The sequence below is a fragment of the Eleutherodactylus coqui genome, chromosome 1 (assembly GCF_035609145.1).
Source record: "Eleutherodactylus coqui strain aEleCoq1 chromosome 1, aEleCoq1.hap1, whole genome shotgun sequence".
Classification (NCBI taxonomy): Eukaryota; Metazoa; Chordata; class Amphibia; order Anura; family Eleutherodactylidae; genus Eleutherodactylus; species Eleutherodactylus coqui.
The window spans coordinates 145,164,587-145,183,448 of NC_089837.1; the positions used below are offsets into that span (position 1 = coordinate 145,164,587).

At 43.3% G+C, this 18,862-nt stretch overlaps 1 protein-coding gene across 4 annotated transcripts in view; it reads left to right on the forward strand.

Moving 5' to 3' along the window:
• The window catches only part of MFN1 (mitofusin 1), a 38,116-nt gene that overhangs the window by 4,227 nt on the left and 15,027 nt on the right, over positions 1–18,862 (forward strand). Inside the window, exons 1-9 of one of the 4 annotated variants that reach the window (XM_066601441.1) lie at positions 532–633; positions 4,262–4,381; positions 7,264–7,399; positions 7,908–8,070; positions 9,491–9,615; positions 10,928–11,036; positions 13,275–13,382; positions 15,993–16,146; positions 17,565–17,632. In XM_066601441.1, the coding sequence (XP_066457538.1) occupies positions 4,267–4,381; positions 7,264–7,399; positions 7,908–8,070; positions 9,491–9,615; positions 10,928–11,036; positions 13,275–13,382; positions 15,993–16,146; positions 17,565–17,632 (978 nt within the window). In that variant the 5' untranslated portion in view covers positions 532–633; positions 4,262–4,266. Of the gene's footprint in view, positions 1–531; positions 634–4,261; positions 4,382–7,263; positions 7,400–7,907; positions 8,071–9,490; positions 9,616–10,927; positions 11,037–13,274; positions 13,383–15,992; positions 16,147–17,564; positions 17,633–18,862 lie in introns of those variants that run through there. The other 3 variants (XM_066601463.1, XM_066601430.1, XM_066601452.1) reach the window with 3 other exon arrangements.

Sequence of the window (18,862 nt, forward strand, 5' to 3'; positions counted from 1 at the left end):
GCTGGAACGGTAAGTACGAACCAGCTAGAAAAGTCATTTACAGGGGGGCTTAGTTATGTATGCTTAATTAGGGGGACTGGGCAAAAAAAAAAATTCACTGCTTCCTCGAGACAACCCCTTTAATGGAGCCGTCCAACCCACAGCCCATACACAATTAACATGTATGGGTTGCAAGGACCAGCAAGATACATTAAGATGTGTCATATCTAGTTTGGTCATAAATTCCAGCGGTCCACAACATATATGCTCTTGTCTGTTACTCGATGGCTACAGACAGTTCACCACCTCCAAAACTTATCACCTTATTTCATAAGCAACAACTTCTCTTGGGCTTTTCTGTCCCGAGCCTTCCACCCAGAAAATTAGGCACAGCAATGCTGTTCTCTGTTTCATCTTGTTGCTTTACAATCTGCACAAATCACCGGTTTCCCCTCAGCTGGTTGAGCTTTTGTAGTGGTTTCTACCATCCATTAGATCGCCGCCACCCCTTCATTTCTCGTTCCCTTTACATTTGAACCTTATTTCTTACAGTGTACAAGGATTGTTAACGAGCTTTGCAGATGCTTCATTTCTGTTCCTAACCCCTGCACTAGAGGGCACCCTCTGAAGGTTAAACATTTTCTGAAACTCAAGGTACACATGTAGCAATTATTAACATGATTGGCTCACCGTGATAAGTCAGATTGCAGCATTAGGCCTCCTGTCCAATAGACGAATTTTCACTGCGTTCCTCACGGCGATAATCTAGTCGTGGGGAACGCAGTGAACGCTTTCCATAGACTTACTATCATAGCAATTTTCCGCACGCGGAATTTAAATTGCAGCTTGCTGCGATTCTCTGCGGCGAGCCTATCTGTCAGATAGGCTCAGCACGGAGAGCCGTCAGCTCTCCCCTGCTCCCGCGGCGGCGATCTGCTGCAGGATATCGCTACGTCCGAAGACAGGAGCTCTTATAGTTGAATTTAGTTTGACACTTTGTGTGTTATGATTACATTTGCTGCATCTGTACAAAGTATGGCAGGCAGTATGTGGACCTTTTTCCATCATAACATTACGGAGCAGGAAAGCAGAATCTCAAGCGCAGATGTGAAACCACGCTTGAGGTGAATGCACACGGGCGGAAATTCCGTGGCGAGATTTACCGCAGAATTTCCATCAGTGCATGCTGCCATAGGATTGCATTGGTTTATGCAATCCTATGGAGACAACCTCGATTTGACTGCGTGAAAACTCGCAGGTAAACAAATCACGGCATGTCCTATTTCTGTGCGAGCCTCGCAGAGGTCCGCACAGAAACGTCACCACTGATGCGCCGGCTCTGCTCTCCGCATGTGTGGCTGTGTGCCAGCTGGCACATCACAGAGCAGAGAGAGGACACTGGAGGAGATGAGCTGTGGTGGTCACTGCAGGAGAATTCTCTTAGCGGGATCTGACCTGGCCGTCTGCATTCACCCTTACCCGTATCAGCACGATTACTGCTCATAACAAGTTTATAGACTTTTTATGACTTTTCAAGAATTCTTTCACTTTTTTTTTTTTTTGAAGAAAAAAAAAATTTGACTCTGCATCTTCACTTTAAAGACCCATAATGTTTTAATTGCTCTGGCAGCGGAGCTCTGTGAGGTCTTGATTTTTGTGGGAAGAGTTGCAGTTTTTAATGGTACCATTTTGAGATACATGTGGCTTTTTATTGCATTTTTTGGGGAGCAAAAAAAGGAAAGCACTTCTGGCATTACTTATTCTTACGCCGTCCACCATGTCAGAGAACAAAATATTTTCATTGATTCGGTAGTTTTTGAATGCGGTAATGCCTGTTATGTACTGCTTTTTTAAATCTTTTTGGGGTGTATTATCCATTTTTGTGTGGGGGGAAAAATGTGTAGTTTTTTTTTTCTTTATTGAACTTTTTGACCCTTTTTTTTTATTTTTTAAAGCCCCTCAAAGGGCCTTAAAGATGCAATCGCCAGAATAGTACACTGCATGACAGCAGCCTATAAGGCTCTGCTGGATACAGGATACAGTGAGCTGAGTTAATTGGTACACATGGAGGCCTTTGTTGGGCTTTTGGCTGCTATGAAAACCCATTGGTACCTTGCAATCGCTCTATTGGGTGGCAGTGGCTCACACAAACAGCCCCCTGTCATCTGCTTACATGCTGCATTTGCTATTGATTGTGGCATGTAAGGGGTTAAATTGCAGGATCTGAGGTTTCTCCTTTCCTGGCTGTTAGGGCAGGAGCCTGGCTGTCAGTAGTCAGCTAAGCCATTGCCTTAAAAACACATATGTGGGCTTTAAAAGCCCATCAGTGAGGTCAGTAAAAAGGTGTAATACGGTCACGAAGGGGTTAAATTAATGATGCATACTAGTACACGGTGTACAACAGGTAGTCAGAGAAGCTGGTGTGGCCATCTTTGTTTCTTCAGGCCTGGAGAGTCGTTAGAACACTCTCATAGAGCAAACCATGAAAGTGCTCCACAGCATTATCCCACGAGTACTATGCATGCTGATACAATTCTGCGGCCATTCACCAATCCAGATTCTTCCATTAGTCTGCCAGATGGTGAGATATGAGCCGTCGCTCCAGAGAACGTCCCACTGCTGCAGTGGCCGTGTGCTTTACACCTCTCTACCCAACACTTGGCACCGTACATGGGGATCGTGGGCTTGTGTGCAGCTGCTGGACTACTGAAATCCGTTTCATGAAGGTTGTAATCCACCGCTCTTGTGGTGATGTCACCTCCACGGGCAGTTTGGAGCTGTAGCGGGTAAAGCAACAAATGACGGGACTTTTTTTGATCCACCACACGTTCCAGCGACGCGTCACTACTCCACTCGGATCCATGCAGAATGACGTTGGGAATTCAATATGTAGATTTTGCACGCTGACCATACTAAGTCTGGATGTGCCTTTAGACACCTATATCTGTCACGGTTTTACTGGTGGAATCTGCGTTAGATTCCGCTGTGTGACCATCTCATCAGACCGCCTTCACACATGCAGGATCTGCTGTGGAGTTTTCACTTGCGGAATCGCAGTAGAAATTCCGCAGTATTCACAGTACAAGCCATGTGGAGGGGATTAAAAAAAAAAATCACATGTTGTAGATATTTTCCAGACAGATGCGCTGCAGACTGAATCCGGAGTATGTGTATTTGTGCTGCCGAATCGCACTGCAAAAGTCAACCCTTAAAGTACTGTGATTAAATTCTGTAGCTACTCCGTAAGTGAAAATACGGCCAAATCGCCATGCACTATCTTGGCCTGTACGCGTGCGTAATATGCTTCAAGGTAGAACATGCTGCGATCTTTATTACATGCAATGTGTGTGTGCGGCTACATGATAGCCTATGGCAGATTGGTAGAGTGTTTTATGTCTGCGTAGTACTGTGGCCATATGCTCATGTGCAGGAGCCCTTAATGGTGATTTATGGCTGGTGAACCAAATACTGACTGTTGAAAAAAAAAAAAAAACCCTGGTCTGACATCCTCGTTGGAGCCTCCAGCTGATGGTTCCATTGCAGAACCGGCTGAAAATAGTGGAAGAAGCACTGCATGCTGTGCTTTTCCTTCTGTCCAAGAGCCGGAAAGCAGGTGGACCTCAATATGATCAGTTAGATCCGTCCGGCACTGTTTGCTTCCGTCCTTACGGAGCCGTTTTGGCGCGGGAATTCCCCTTTCCTGCTCCCTGAACGTAGCAGGAAAGCGGAATCCCCCGCGCAGGTGATTAACCACCCCGTATCTCTGTAGACATCTGAAATGAAAGTGTTGACTACATTGTAGCATTTACATGTATGAATTGGGTTGGACAATTGAAGGTTTTCTGCATGCTTGGGCACCGGACCCGTGTATGCTACATGATTCTATCACAGGGTTACGTTTGATTTGTTTTAGTTTAAAGGGGTTGTCCCGTGATGGCAAGTAGTAGGAAGAAGTCTAGATCTAGTGCTCAGACCCCCCAGCCTGGTAATATGCAGATGTTGGGGATTGTCACCAGTGCTGGCACAGTGTGTGACCTTCATTCTCAAGGACAGAAGGGCTCTGTGTAAGCAGTAAACAGTGTCGTGTTTCACAGCCGGCTGAATTCCACACTAACAGTCTGTTGAATGATTTTTGGAAGGCTGTTTACCCTGATGTGTGGAAATCTAATGATTAATGTTTTTATCGTTTTCCAATAGTCAAAGTATCCCCAGCACGTGTATGTACAATAGAAAAGTGAAACTTTGTCATACTCTTCAGTAATACTTTGTTTGCTTTGTATAGAAGACATGGAAGAAAAAGGCGTCTCTCCTTTAAAGCACTTTGTGCAGGCCAAGAAGGCCATCACCTCTATCTTCGATCAGCTGGTAGGATACATCAGTGATGGCGTTACATTTGTAGAAGGTGAGAGGTTTTTACTTTATTCTCTTACTGTCTGTTTTGGACTGTGAATTGTAGAAAAATAATAAATGCTCCGTGTGATATTTTTACACTATATAGATCAGCCTAACATATGCAGCTTTTTTATAATAAGGGAGATGGGACAATACCTCTGCAGCATTTCTGCAAGTCAGTGTTATACTCTTTATACAAGCCTTGTAACAATGACTGGAAATTGAAAGCCAAGCCAGAATCCATACACAGACAGCTGTTTCAGGGTGTTTGCGCTTCATCAGTGTGCAGTAGTGGGCAAACCCCCCAAAACAGCTGTCTGTGTATGGAGTCTGACTTGCAGAAATGCTACCTTCCAATAGGTGGGGCTGCAGAGGTATTGTTCCATCTCCCATAGTTGCATATTATCCACAGGAGCATGAATGGCCTCATCTTCTGCTTGTGCATAAGTGATGCCTCCAATACTGTGAAGGCCTTTTAGACAGCCCAATGATTAAGAGTACTTATTTGCTGACCATTGGGCCATGTGGATGTGCCACCGACCACTCAACAAATGAGCAATCACAACTTTTAAGGACCATTAACATGACGTTAAGGTGTTGCCAATAACCCAACAAACTAGGAAGCATCTTTTTATATGGCAGTAAAATTCATTGTTAGCAGCACATCTCCCCATGTAAGTGGGAAATGTGCTGCTGACAGTGCTGAAACAGTATGGGGAATAGAAGATTGTATGAAGGATCATTCTTCTACCACATATGTCTGAATTGGTCTCTGTGTGAAGGTCATGTAAATGGCGCTGATCTCGTTGATGTTTGGCAATGGAACGAATAAACATAGGTCAAACATAACAAATGGTTTCATTCTACACATTGTATCTAGACACTTTGCTGTAGCTCATAATTAGAGATGAGCGAGCACCCAAATGCTCGGGTCCTCGTTATTCGAGTTGAGCTTTTTGTAAAATTCGAGACTCTATTCGAGTAACGAACCCCATTGACTCGAGCATTGTTATATGGGACCCACCAGGTGCCAAATTATTATTATTATTATTATTATTATTATTATTCTTTCTCCCTCTCGGGACCCCGTATATCGGCTGATATTCGGTCGCCCGAATAAGCCCTAAATGAGGTGATTGAGTCAGTATGATATTTTATCATGGCCATTCTCTTCTTCCTCAATGCATTCTCTCTTTTGGTCTTGTTCTCAACTCCTGTTTTGTCCCTTTTCCCACCAATCCCCTTTTCTTGTTTAATCTTCCTGGGTCTGGTGTTAACATCACCATCATTATTACTACTATTTCTATTAACAAAAAAATGTCTTCCAGGTGGTGGTGTTTTTTAAAATTTTTTAATTTTTTCCTTTTCTTCTTTCATATAATAGTACCTGGTATCTGCTAACTGGAATATTTTGCCTTTTATTTACCTCTTGCTGCTGTTCTATTTACTCTGGTATCATTTTTATTGGCCCTATTTATATATTCTGTATGCCCACGATTCTGGATCCCAAGCGATCTTCCTGTAGTCATTGGGATGTCTTTATGTTTCAGTTTTTGCATGCACGTATTAATACCAGCACCTCATTACTGCTTACTGTGTGCATTGACTGTGTGTGGTTGTATATGTATGTATAATATATATATCTATCTTTTTCTATCATTTTGTTTTACATGTGATGGTCTTGTTTTTGCCATGTTTTTCCCTCAGTTCATTTGTTTTTGTTGGAATAATTAAGACAAAGAAGTTACATGTGTTTTTGTTTTTTTTTCTTGTTTGCTTTTTGTATCACTTATTCATCTGTCCTAGTTTGTGGGGTTTTTTTGTGTTTTAAATAAGCCTTTGATTTTTGTTTTCAGCTATTTAGCGCTGACGTACAGTGGTTCATGGAAATCGCTGTGCTGTCAGACACCAGGTAGTACCTGCTTGCATTTTAAATTTGCTGTTTTACACTCTTTTGTAAAGAGTGTCCGTTTCTGAGCTGGTCCGGCTCAGAAATCTGTAGCTTAGTGAAGAATTACAGTTCCTCTAATCCCGGTTTTGGCAAAAGGATATGAAAACTAGTGTGAATGAGGCCTAACACAGATATACGATGTAGTCGACTGCTCGTTTAGTTGGAAATAAAGGAACACTTCAGGCAAAACTGAAACTTTGCCCAGTGCAAGTCCTACTGGACCTTCTGGTTCTCCTTAAATCTCTGTGTAATGCACTGTCCTCTTTATACTCACTTCATACTCACAAGCGCGATATGGGGCCGTTAATCATGACTGCATATCGTGCTCCTCACCATGTGAATTTCCCACGGATGCAAGGCATTATGGCAAAACGGCCTCTCCTCACTTCGGGGGTGTAGTGATCTTCCACCACCGCTGATAGCCGTGGCGAAGCATTGTGGAGTTTCTCCCTTTGTTTTGAATGGGAGATCTTGTATCGCCTACACCTAGAACGCGGTGCGATGCTGCCACCAGCCCCACTAAAAAAGATGGGCGCTGCGATACGAGAGCATTAAGAAAGATAGAACATGCTGCAATTTGTTTCCCACATCGCGGTGCCATGGAGGAAAACATCGCTCATGTGTATGACCCCATTCAAAAGAACGGGGTTCATATTTGTGACTCTCCCAGCGCACAAATCTTGCACTATTTTTCTCAACCGTGTGAAGCAGCCGTGGAACGTATATTGGGCATAACACATTGGGTCAGTTTTGCATGGGGTAGGGACTAATCCTTTGATTTTAAATGGCTCTGCCTGTGTTGCTTAATATTAACAGCATATCCAACTGAAAATATCGGTGGTCCCATTGCAATAAAAAGGGTCCCACATAAGACAGAGCATTTTTTTTTGTTTTGTTTTAAGCCGTTTGTGTACATTTATAACTTTCTTCCTCTTCCATAGAAACCCATCGAAATCCAGAATTAAGGAACATAACATGTGAAGAGGACCTAAAGCAGATTCAGAGTTATAGAAGTAAACTATCTGGAATTGGTGAAGTCTTGTCACGGAGACACATGAAAGTGGCATTTTTTGGCAGGTATTTCTGTCATTTTTAACTTCTTTGTAGTGAAGTTGCACTAAATAACGCCCATTTAGAACCCAGTGAAATAATCACAATAGGAACCTTACGGAATAAGCTAAATTGGAGACACAAGCCAATATAAAGGCACAGGTTGTCTCTGCAGATTAATACTACAAAGCCGAAGGTGTATTATACAGAGAATTACTTCTAGGGAAGAATACCTCAATAATTAGAGCAAGCAATGCTTTTGTGTGTTTTTTTTTTTTCCCTTCTTCCCCATTTTGATTTTCTTATTAAAAAAACATTTGACATTGGAATGAAACAGTAGAGCGCCATACTCCTTTTATTATGGTCATATGTATGAGGCCTGATGGTCACTGGGGTGATAGTCAGTTTTAGGTTCCATCTTATGGTGGGCAGAGACGATTGTGTGTAACGGTGCCTACAAACAAATTTTCTCTGTATTATCGGACGCTGTGACAATACTATATGACCATTTGTTTTGCTTTATCCCTTATTTCAGAACGAGCAGTGGGAAGAGCTCAGTGATAAATGCCATGCTATGGGACAAGGTCTTGCCCAGTGGTATAGGACATACCACTAACTGCTTCCTGAGTGTGGAGGGCACAGATGGAGACAAGGCTTACTTGATGACAGAAGGCTCTGAGGAGAAGAAGAGTGTAAAGGTGATTGTTTACAATGAGAAACTACATTACGCTGAGAAAAATCTGATTTGTTTTAAAGTAGCTAAACTTAGTTTTTTCCATAAACCAACCGTAAATAGAACACAAACTTTTATATATTTTCTCCATTGATCAGCAATTCTTTTACTGCCCCCCTCACTGATCATTCACTTTGAATGTACTGATAAAATCTGTACACTACAGTCCATATGTCTAAAGAGGGGAGAAGAGAAGGAAAGAACTGCTGCAGTTAGAGAAATGGTGTATTCACATGGCTGTATAGAAAACTGCATCAGCAAAAAATGCACATGGTTTTGCCAGTGTGGTTTTTGCCACCTCCAAACAGTGCCTGTGTGAATGCACCCCAGGCGACCGTCACTGCTGAAGGCTCCAGAAGTGTTAAATCTCTGCTGAGTCCTGGACTCTGAGTCACATTTCTCAGTACTGCTGTATAATGTCCTCCATGCTGCTGCAGCTGTTTACGAGAGTGTGCCACAGAATGATGGGGAAGCAGGATCTCCCATGGTCTGTGTACTGTGTATGGGAGTCACAATGGCAGTCTCCAACCATTAGCTCAGGGAAAACTGAAAAATTCAAAACTGGGTAAAATAGTTAAAATGGCAAGTGCTGATCCTCATGTAGACACACACAACAGACTGTTCCAAAAAGTCTTGCGAAAGTGCAAGTGCACCTTATTTCCTCTCATCAGGTGCAATTATATGGAAAAGGCTAAGGATCTAACTGTAAAACACAGTTGCCACCTCGCTGCAGTAGCCGGGATTGGAGACAACTCAACTCGATCCCAGCCATTTAACCATTTAGATGCCACTGTCAGGACTGATAGCGTCATATAAATGGCTACAATGAAGGAGAGGGCTTCCTCTGTTCTCTGATTTACCCCTCTCCCACTCCCCTACCTGTGATGAGGGCTTAATAGGAAATGCTAAAGTATTGTACAAGTGGGTCCCCTAGTGCAGGGGTCCCCAACTTCAGTCCTCAGGGACCACCAACAGGTCATGTTTTCAGGATATCCTATGGTAAGAACACCTGTGGCAATGTCTGAGGCACCGACAATAATTACATCACCTGTGCAATACTGAGGAAATCCTGAAAACCTGACCTGTTGGCGGTCCCTAAGGACTGGAGTTGGGGAACACTGCCCTAGTGGAACACTGGACACAATTAACTCTGAGTTCATGCAGTTTCTTGTAAATTGAAGTCATTCATCAGCCATGGGAACCGTGTGCCATTTAATTTACCCTGTGTGTGCATTGTAGGGCTGCTGCTGGACTTCCCAACAGGTTACAGCTGACCACTGGGGTCTGTCTAACAAAAAAGGCATTATTCAAAGCAAAGCGCCCCTTTAAATGTATGTTATGTAGTAGTTTTTGTGCACAGAACTAACAGTCCTTTCTCTGTGCAGACTGTCAATCAGCTGGCTCATGCCCTTCATATGGATAAAGATTTGGAGGCCGGATGTCTTGTACATGTCTTCTGGCCCAAAGCAAAATGTGCACTTCTCAGAGATGACTTGGTTCTTGTAGATAGGTGAGGCTTGATGGTTAAATGTGGTGCTACATAACTTATTTTCACTATTATTGTGCTGTACAAGCATTTAAAACGCACATCTAGAAGGTACCAGGATTTTAACTTTTTATTACCACTTTTTACTAGATTCATGTGTTTAGTTGAAGGATTTGTAAAATACACACAGATCCTCCAAAATCTTAAACTAATAGTTCTCTAGGGGAAGGGGCTGCAATGTGGCAGATGTGCAGAGAAGGTATCCTAAAATGTAATTAGTCTTAGGCCTCATGTCCACGGGGAAAATCAGGCCCGCCGCGGATTCTTCATGGAGAATCCGTAGCAGGTCCCTCCTGCCCCACGGACATGAGGCCAAAAAAGAATAAACTCACCTCTCCGGACGCTGCGGTTCTTCCTTCCTTCCCGGCCGGATCTTCTTCCTTCGGCCCGGCGCATGTGCGCGGCACGCTGCCAGCATGCAGAGCACATCTGCCGGGCTGAAGAAAGAAGGTCCGGCCGGGAAGGAAGGGAGACCTGCAGCGTCCAGGACAGGTGAGTTTTACTTATGATACGGGTGTTCCGCGGATCCAGACGGCTTCCATAGGCTGCAATAGAAGCCTGCGGGAGACCCGCACTAAAATGGAGCGTGTCCGGATTTTTTCCCGCGTGTGGATTCACGCCTGAAGGGGAAAATGACATCCGCAGGTATTTAACTACCTGCGGGTGTCCAATGCATCCCTATGGGGCGTGGATCCGCGTGCAGGAAAAACGCTGCGGATTTTAACCCCATGGACATGAGGCCTTAGGCCAGTTGGACATAGGAGGCCTGCAGTGGATTTTGGCTGTGAACCCAGCCAGCGACCCTGTGTACCTGAATTTTCTGTAATTGACTGCAGCGATTTGCCATCAGTTAAAGCTGATGTTTTTCAATGCCTGCGTTTTGCTGTGGATCCTCCAGGCGGACGCTGATTGTGGATTCCGCAATTGGAATGCCTTTGCATGAGCCTGGCTTCATTCTATATAACTGGTGGGCAAACTGCTGTGGATTTCAGGAGCCACCAGTAGTTTAATGTAATATGTGACATGTTGGTGGAATAAACGTGTCAGTGCTACTAAGTCTATGAAGCCTGCCAACCAAACAATAATCAGAGGTTAATCCTACAACACTGGGAGCGTTGATCGTTCAGTCTATGGAGTTGTGTTACCACATGTAATGTGCAATCTCCCATTTTCTCATGTGTTCACTCTTTTTATATATGGGATGAGACTTGATGTATAATGATATGTAAATATATAATAGAGAGCTTTTTAAAAGGAATGTGCTGTTTTATTGCAGCCCAGGAACAGATGTGACTACAGAACTAGACAGCTGGATTGACAAATTTTGCCTTGACGCTGATGTGTTCGTTCTAGTGGCGAATTCAGAATCTACACTTATGAACACGGTAATACGGGATTACAAGTATCAAATCTGTTCATCTTGGAGCATTGCGTTAAATATCATGTATCTTCCAAGTAGAGAAGAAGCACTGTGCATCTGCCGGCGACAATAGCTGGTCCTTTAACAGAACTTCCAACATCTCCTTTTATTGCCCCTTTTACATGGGACGATTCTCATTTAACCCCTTGAGTGGCACGCCCGGAAATTTTCCGGGACGAGCTCCACTGCTCATAGCGACATAGCCCGGAAGATTTCCGGGCTATGTATCACTATGGAAGCTGCAGAGCACACTGCCACAAGCTGTGACAGTGTGCTCTGCCTGCACAGTCCCACAGAGAACAAAGCAAGGGCTTTGAAAAACCAGCAGAAGATATTGCCGATATGCCGGCAACCTCCTGCTTTGTTTACAGGTTGCCATAGAGACCATCGGCTTGTCAGAAGCAAGCGGATGGTCTCTGTGGCAGGGAGAGCTTGGTGCTTGGCTGTGAGAGGACAGCTAGGTACCAGCTCTTACAGCAGAGATCAGAGAAAACCTCCGATTTCTGCTGTGTTAACCCTTTACATGCTGCAGTCTATGTGACTGCAGCATGTAAAGGGCTGTCACTGCAGCATGTAAAGGGCTGTCACCATCGGACCCCCGGAATGGGATCAGGGGTCCTGATGGGTCCCTGTGGAAGTCCCCTAAAGGGACAAAATAAAAAAAAGTAAGAAAAAAACAAAAGTAAAAAAATAATAAAAACACTTGACTCCCTTTACTTTGTAAAAAATCAAAAATACAATCACACATGTGGTATCCATGCGTCGTAATGACCCAGAGAAGGAAGTTAATGCATTATTTAACCCCTTAATGACATGGCCCCTTTTTTTCTTTTTTCCCCATTTCTTTTTTTCCTCCCCCCTGTTTAAAAAATCACAACTCGCAAAAAACAAGCCCTTATATGGCCATGTCAATGGAAAAATGCAAAAGTTATGGCTCTTGAGACGCAACTGCAAAATTAGTTGAAATTCAATGATTAGACCATTTTAAAAAACCTGCCCTGGTGGGCACGACAGGGTGGTAGGAAACCCGCCACTCAAGGGGTTAAACAAGCGCACGAGCGAGTGATGTCAGTGCTTGTGTAGAACATTTAGATAGGCAGATCATCGCTCACTTCTCGCTCAGTGCTTTACATTCTATGTGACACACTGAGCAGGAGTCATTTAGCCGTAATGAGAAGTGAGCGAAGCAGCCATTTATTTTTATGCAGGCTGAAACTGAGCGACAAATGAAAAGTGCATGATGGCTTCATGTTTAGAGTGACAATCGTTATGTGTAATAGGTCATGAGTGTAACTTGTCCAACCTGAAGTCTTGTTACCCCACCACCACCAATCCCCATCATATGACTGACTACATTGTCTTCACTCCACACCAAGTACGATCACAGTGCACTGAGAGTACAAAATGTTACATGACATATTCAGCTCTTCTCAGTCAGTATATGCATCACCATAATGAATTTTATTGAATGCAGGTATTTTTATTTTTTTTTCACTGGGATTGTCCCGTCTTAATATGGCTTATAGTTAAATACAGCTGATAATTATAAAGATTTTTATGTATTTATATTTATTTAAAAAAATTATCCCCAGATATTCTAGGATTAAGAATAGCTCCACCTGCTGCTTTCGTTTCCACCTCAGTAAATCTTCCAAGGTGGTCGTACATGCGGTCGCACATGCTCGGTGTCTCTTCTCTCTGCTCCATAGATATGTGGAGGGATCCCTGATGTGGTGAGCGGCTGCTTCTGAAGTTGCTGCATCTTCTCTGATGTCAGAAGAGATGCTGAGTAAGAGAATGACACTGTACTGGAGAGAAGCAGGGCTGATTAGGTGTGACCAGCTTGCAACAATTATGAGGTGGATACAGAATAAATACAGCAGGTGGCGCTATTCTAACATTAGTCCTACAGTATCGGAGGATGTAAACCGTTTCTTTAATGATAAGCATTTTGTATTTACACTTATCGGCTGTACTTGACTATAAACAATATTTTTTTGTGGAACAACCCCTTTGTCCTTGCCTTATGTATCATTCTTGACTTTGACTAGAAATATGCAAAAATACATGTACCAAATTGTACTTTGTGATCCTGACCCAAAGATTACCAATATAGAGCAATTTGCCAGGGGCTTAGCCGTATGGTTTCAGGGTTAAGACTTATATGTAACTGTTTTGTTTTTTGTTATCTGTACTGTTTTAGGAAAAACATTTCTTTCATAAGGTCAATGAGAGACTTTCAAAGCCAAATATATTTATCTTAAATAATCGCTGGGACGCATCTGCATCTGAACCGGAGTACATGGAGGATGTAAGTTGATCTCTGTGATATATTAAGTAGTTTCTACTGTATTTGCCTGATATTGTGAGTCGTGTAAGAACAACAGTGTTACTACAGAACATCTAAGGGTATGTTCACACAGGTTGTAGATGAAAATCCGCAGCATTTAAAATACAAGCATTGTGGATGGAATCTTAGAACTTCCATCCACATGTGGCTGACAAAATCCGCAGCATAGATTGACCTGCGCAGCATGTCCACTTATATTACGGATTTTCTCCACCGATTTCACTCCTGTAAATGAAGGGGTGAAATCCGTGTCAAAATCTGGTATGGACTTTGCAATGCGGATTTTCTTTCTAAAATCTACAGCATGTGAAGATGCCCTCATACTAGAGATGAGCGAGCACCAAAATGCTCAGGTGCTCGTTACTCGAGTCGAACTTCCCGCAATGCTCGAGGGTTCATTTCGCGTAACGAACCCCATTGAAGTCAATGGGCAACCCAAGCATTTTTGTATGGGACCTATGCTCCGCTAAGGTTTTCATTTGGGAAAATCTGGGAAATACAAGAAAGTGAAGGGAACTACACAGAAACGGATAGGACAGGTGAGGGGCTACATGTTGGGCTGCATCTCAAGTTCCCAGGTCCCACTATTAAGCCACAATAGCGGCAAGAGTGCCCCCCCCAACAATTTTTACTTCTGAAAAACGCTCATTAGCAAGGCATACCTTAGCTAAGCACCACACTACCTCCAACAAAGCACAATCACTGCCTGCATGACACTCCGCTGCTACTTCTCCTGGGTAACATGCTGCCCAACCGCCCATTTCAGTAATAGTAGCAGTCAAGACAGGCCCCAGTAACAATTCCAAAGCAGCAGTATAGGGGGAGCACAGTATTAGTTCCATTTCAGTAGTAGTAGCAGTCTGGACAGGCCCCAGTAACATATCACTAGCAGCAGTATAGGGGGAGCACAGTATTAGTTCCATTTCAGTAGTAGTAGCAGTCTAGACAGGCCCCAGTAACATATCACTAGCAGCAGTATAGGGGGAGCACAGTCTTAGTTCCATTTCAGTAATAGTAACAGTCAAGACAGGCCCCAGTAACCATTCCGAAGCAGCAGTATAGGGGGAGCACAGTATTAGTTCCATTTCAGTAGCAGTCAAGACAGGCCACAGTAACATTCCCGTTGCAGCAGTTTAGGGAGATAACAGTCTCTTTCACATTTCAGTAGTTGCAGTATAGACAAGGCCCCAGTTACATTTATGTAGCAAAAGTGTAGGCCTTAAGTATTTTGCTTCAATTTTTAAAAATGGTGAGGTGAAAAACCAGACGGACACCGTATGCAGCGTATATATGTATACTGTTTCCCTCTGGCGGGATGACGGCGATCATGTAACGGACACAGTAGAGCCAGGAAACAATTATGCGCAAGCCTGCTGTAACGCTTAGCTGGGTAATAATGAGCGACTACTACCCCCAGCAGACACGCAGTAAACTGAAAACGGTCACAGGCAGCCCAAATATAGTATTTTTTTTCCAATTTTTGGGAAAAAGCCCACTGCCTATATAGCCTGTATATGGATTTCCCTGTTGGAGGATGACTGTAGTTGTTGAAAGCACAGTGCAGCCAGAAAAAATTATGCGCAAGGCTGGGTATTAATGAGCGACTACTACCCCCAGCACACACGCAGTAAACTGAAGACGGTCACAGGCAGCCCAAATATAGTATTTTTTTTTCCAATTTTTGGGAAAAAGCCCACTGCCTATATAGCCTGTATATGGATTTCCCTGTTGGAGGATGACTGTGGTTATTGAAAGCACAGTGCAGCCAGAAAAAATTATGCGCAAGGCTGCAGTAACACCTAGCTGGGTATTAATGAGCGACTACTACCCCCAGCAGACACGCAGCAGACTACTACCCCCAGCAGTAAACGGAACACGGTCACAGGCAACCCAAAGATTTTCTTTTCCAATTTTTTTGAAAAAGCCCACTACCTATATAGCCAGTATATCTCTTTCCCTGTACCACTGTCCCTGCCTCACCAGTACTGCCCCTATACTCTGTAAAATGACTGCAGACTGAGGACGCTATGGTCTGCACGCCCGATATACAAAACAAAAATGTGCAAAACTGCTAAAAGCAGCCTCAACAGTACGGTCAGATGTGGCCCTAAGAAGGACCGTTGGGGTTCTTGAAGACGACGATAAAAGCCTAACACTCTCCCTATAGCAGCTACAGCAAGACGGCACTTTCCCTAATGTCTCTCAGCGTGCATCTGTGGCGAGCCGCGGCCGGCCCCAGTTTATATACTCGGGTGTCACCTGATCTCCCCAGCCACTCACTGCAGGGGGGTGGGATAGGGCTGGAACTTCACAGGAGGAAGTTGTAATGCCTTCCCTGTCTTTCTATTGGCCAGAAAAGCGCGCAAATTTCTCAGGGAAGAAAATGGAAGTGACTCGAACACCGCGTGGTGCTCGTCTCGAGTAACGAGCATCTCGAGTACCCTAGTACTCGAACGAGCATCAAGCTCGGACGAGTACGCTTGCTCATCTCTACCTAATACCTTTCTGATAACACGAATATGTAGGATTGCCATATATCGGGGTTATTTCTATAGCTGCATTGTATTACAGGTGCGTAAACAACATACTGAGCGCTGCCAGTCTTTTTTGGTGGATGAATTGAAAGTGGTGGATCGTTCAGAAGCAAAAGATCGCATATTTTTTGTTTCTGCCAAAGAGGTACTAAGTGCCAGGATGCATAAGGCACAAGGGATGCCCGAGGCTGGTAGGTGGAGTTCAGTTTCCACATTCCGTAAATGACAAGATTCTGAGATCTCATTCTACAGGTTTTACAATTCGTTCTGTTGTCTAATTAATTCTAATCCATCTTTAGACCCTAAAAATCTAAGGTCCTGTGGATAATTTGAGGTTTTTTTTTCTACCGTCTATTATACAGTGCCAGTAAACTTGCAAAACTTTCAAGCAAATTTTTTGCTGATGTTATACAGCCGAGCGCTCTGAATGGAGGATGCAGAACACAAGCAGGGTGGCCCCACTTGTCTTCTGCATCCAGCTGTTCCCCGCTCAGAGCGCCTGGCTGTTATACAGCTGTGCGCTCCGAGTGGGGAATGCAGAACACAGCTAGACTGCTGTGTTCTTTATACCCCGCCTGTCTTCAGGAAGCAGGATACAGCTGAAACAATAGTATCAGCTTTATCTGGCTGTGAATTCCTGATAACTGATCGCTGCGCTTTCAGCATGCTGTATGATCAGTGATCAGCAACGAAAACTGCATGATGTCAGTGCAGTTAGACACGATTATCGCTCAAAAGATGGCTTTGAGCGCTTTTTGAGCAAAAATCGTTGTCTAAATCAGCCTGTTGGGGAGATACGCTTAGGCCTAGGCTGAAGTTCAATAAGGTAACTTTACAAAGTTAGTCCTCGCCGCTAGTAAACCCTGTAAGCAGATAGGCTGAAGACTATGTGCAGTACAAGAGGTAATACTATCTACGGGTATCAAGAAAGATACTTTCATTCACAGTTTGAGTATTATACATTCATTTATAGTATATTTTTATATATGAACACAATCAATCTCAGTACTTGAATTTTCTTTAAAAAGAAAAAAAATATAATAAACCAGCTCCCTGTAACATTCCCTAATAGCACCATAACTTAGTTTATAGCGCTGTGGGGATGTGACAAGTTCAAAGTTCCCTATAGTGCCACAGGACGCAAGTTTACATACTGGACGCATGGTACTTAACGCAACAGGACATAAACCTACGTCTTTTGGGTGGCACAGACTCAGAAATGAGCCTGCGCCATCCCACAGCAGGAGGCATCTGTGACTCAAGTGATTGTTGAGATGTGCTTGCTCTCCCATAGACTTGTATAGGAGAGCACATGCATGGCTCTGTGAAAAGAATTGGATTTGCAGTGCCAGTGCAATCTTTAGAGGAAGATTCCCCTGAATCGTGAGAGCGAAGATTAAAAAAAAAAAAAAAAATTTCTCATCAGTCTTTGTCATCTGTTCCAACAGCACAATAACTTTAGATTAACTAAACATTTTTGGAGCTTTTACACTTTTTAACTGTTCATGGGAAGAAAAAAAATGTAAAACTGAAATGTTGTACCTGGCCTTAGTCCTTTTGAAAAAATCCATAGTAATTTTCTGTAATTTATTTATTTTTTTCTTCCTAGGTGGAGCTCTTGCTGAGGGGTTTCCGATAAGGTTCTTGGAGTTCCAGAGATTTGAAAAGCTGTTTGAGGTACAATGTTGTTCTTGGGTATAAAACCTTGGTGTAATCAGGTTGAACGTTCCTGTTAGTTTATTTGGGGGCTGTAAAGCTTTTCATGTAGGGCGTAGTTTAGGCTCGCTGGGGAAATGTACAGGCACAAGTCACTGGAAATAAAGCTGTGTTTTCTTCAGATTATTTTCTATAAACAAAAAGAAATGTCCGTTTTTTTAAATTTCTTTTAATGGGAATTTAAGGAGCAGAACAGTAAGGCCACTCCACTCTCTTACAAGCGTTCATAAAAATGCTGCGTTTTTTTTTTTTTTAATCTCAGCGCTTTACAGCGCGCAGAGCAGCATTTTTGTAAACATTTGCCTGCATTTTTTAATTTATTTATTTATTTATTTATTTTTAATTTCAGAGCATATTTTGTGCAGCAAGGCCTCTTTCACACAGCCAAGAAAATCACTTGAGATTTTCGTGTTGCGAAAAAATTACGGCATGCCATGTGTGGGCTTCCTCTTGGAACGCCTCGCCCATTGTTTTCCAATGGGCCAGCAAAAAACAACGTAAGGCGTGCGAGGCGCACGCGAGTGTGATGCGAGGTCCCCCTCTGCAAACAATAAGAAACACTTGCCGATCCTCCAGGTGTGACTTTTACCTGCCTCGGAGGATCCCTACTTCCCAGAAGGGATGCAAGGCATTGTTGACACACAAACTCCTTACATCTGTCGGAAAACCGCACGTTCCCAAGTGCGATATCGGGCTGAGTTTCTGATAGTAAAAAAATGCGCTGCAACGCTGAAAATGTGCTAAAACAAATGCTGTATGTTCTATGTAAAAATGCGCCTGTGTGAGAGTCCTTACTCCTAGGGTATAAGACGTAATGCTGTACTCCTTGTACCATGTTTCCTGCGGTGCAGTTACTAACCTCTCCTGTTTCAGTCTTTCTCCATGTCATTCCTTCCTACTCTAGCTCTAGCAGTGTGTTCTAATCGGTCAGCCTGTTCATCATTGCTGACCTCTAGATTCACTTCTTTGGGGGACAATTACCCTTTTGCTTTTCTTTTCCTGCTTTTCTTACCTGTTTTAATTTTATTCCCCTTCCTTCATGTATGGATGTGTCAGGACTGTCTGTATCAAACATGTTCTCTCATTTCTTTGTTTCCCTACTAAGCTAAAACTATATATTACAAATTTATACAGGAAGAAAATCCCGCCCCCCCCTTTTTTTCTTAATTCTCCAAATTGGATAGCCAGGTT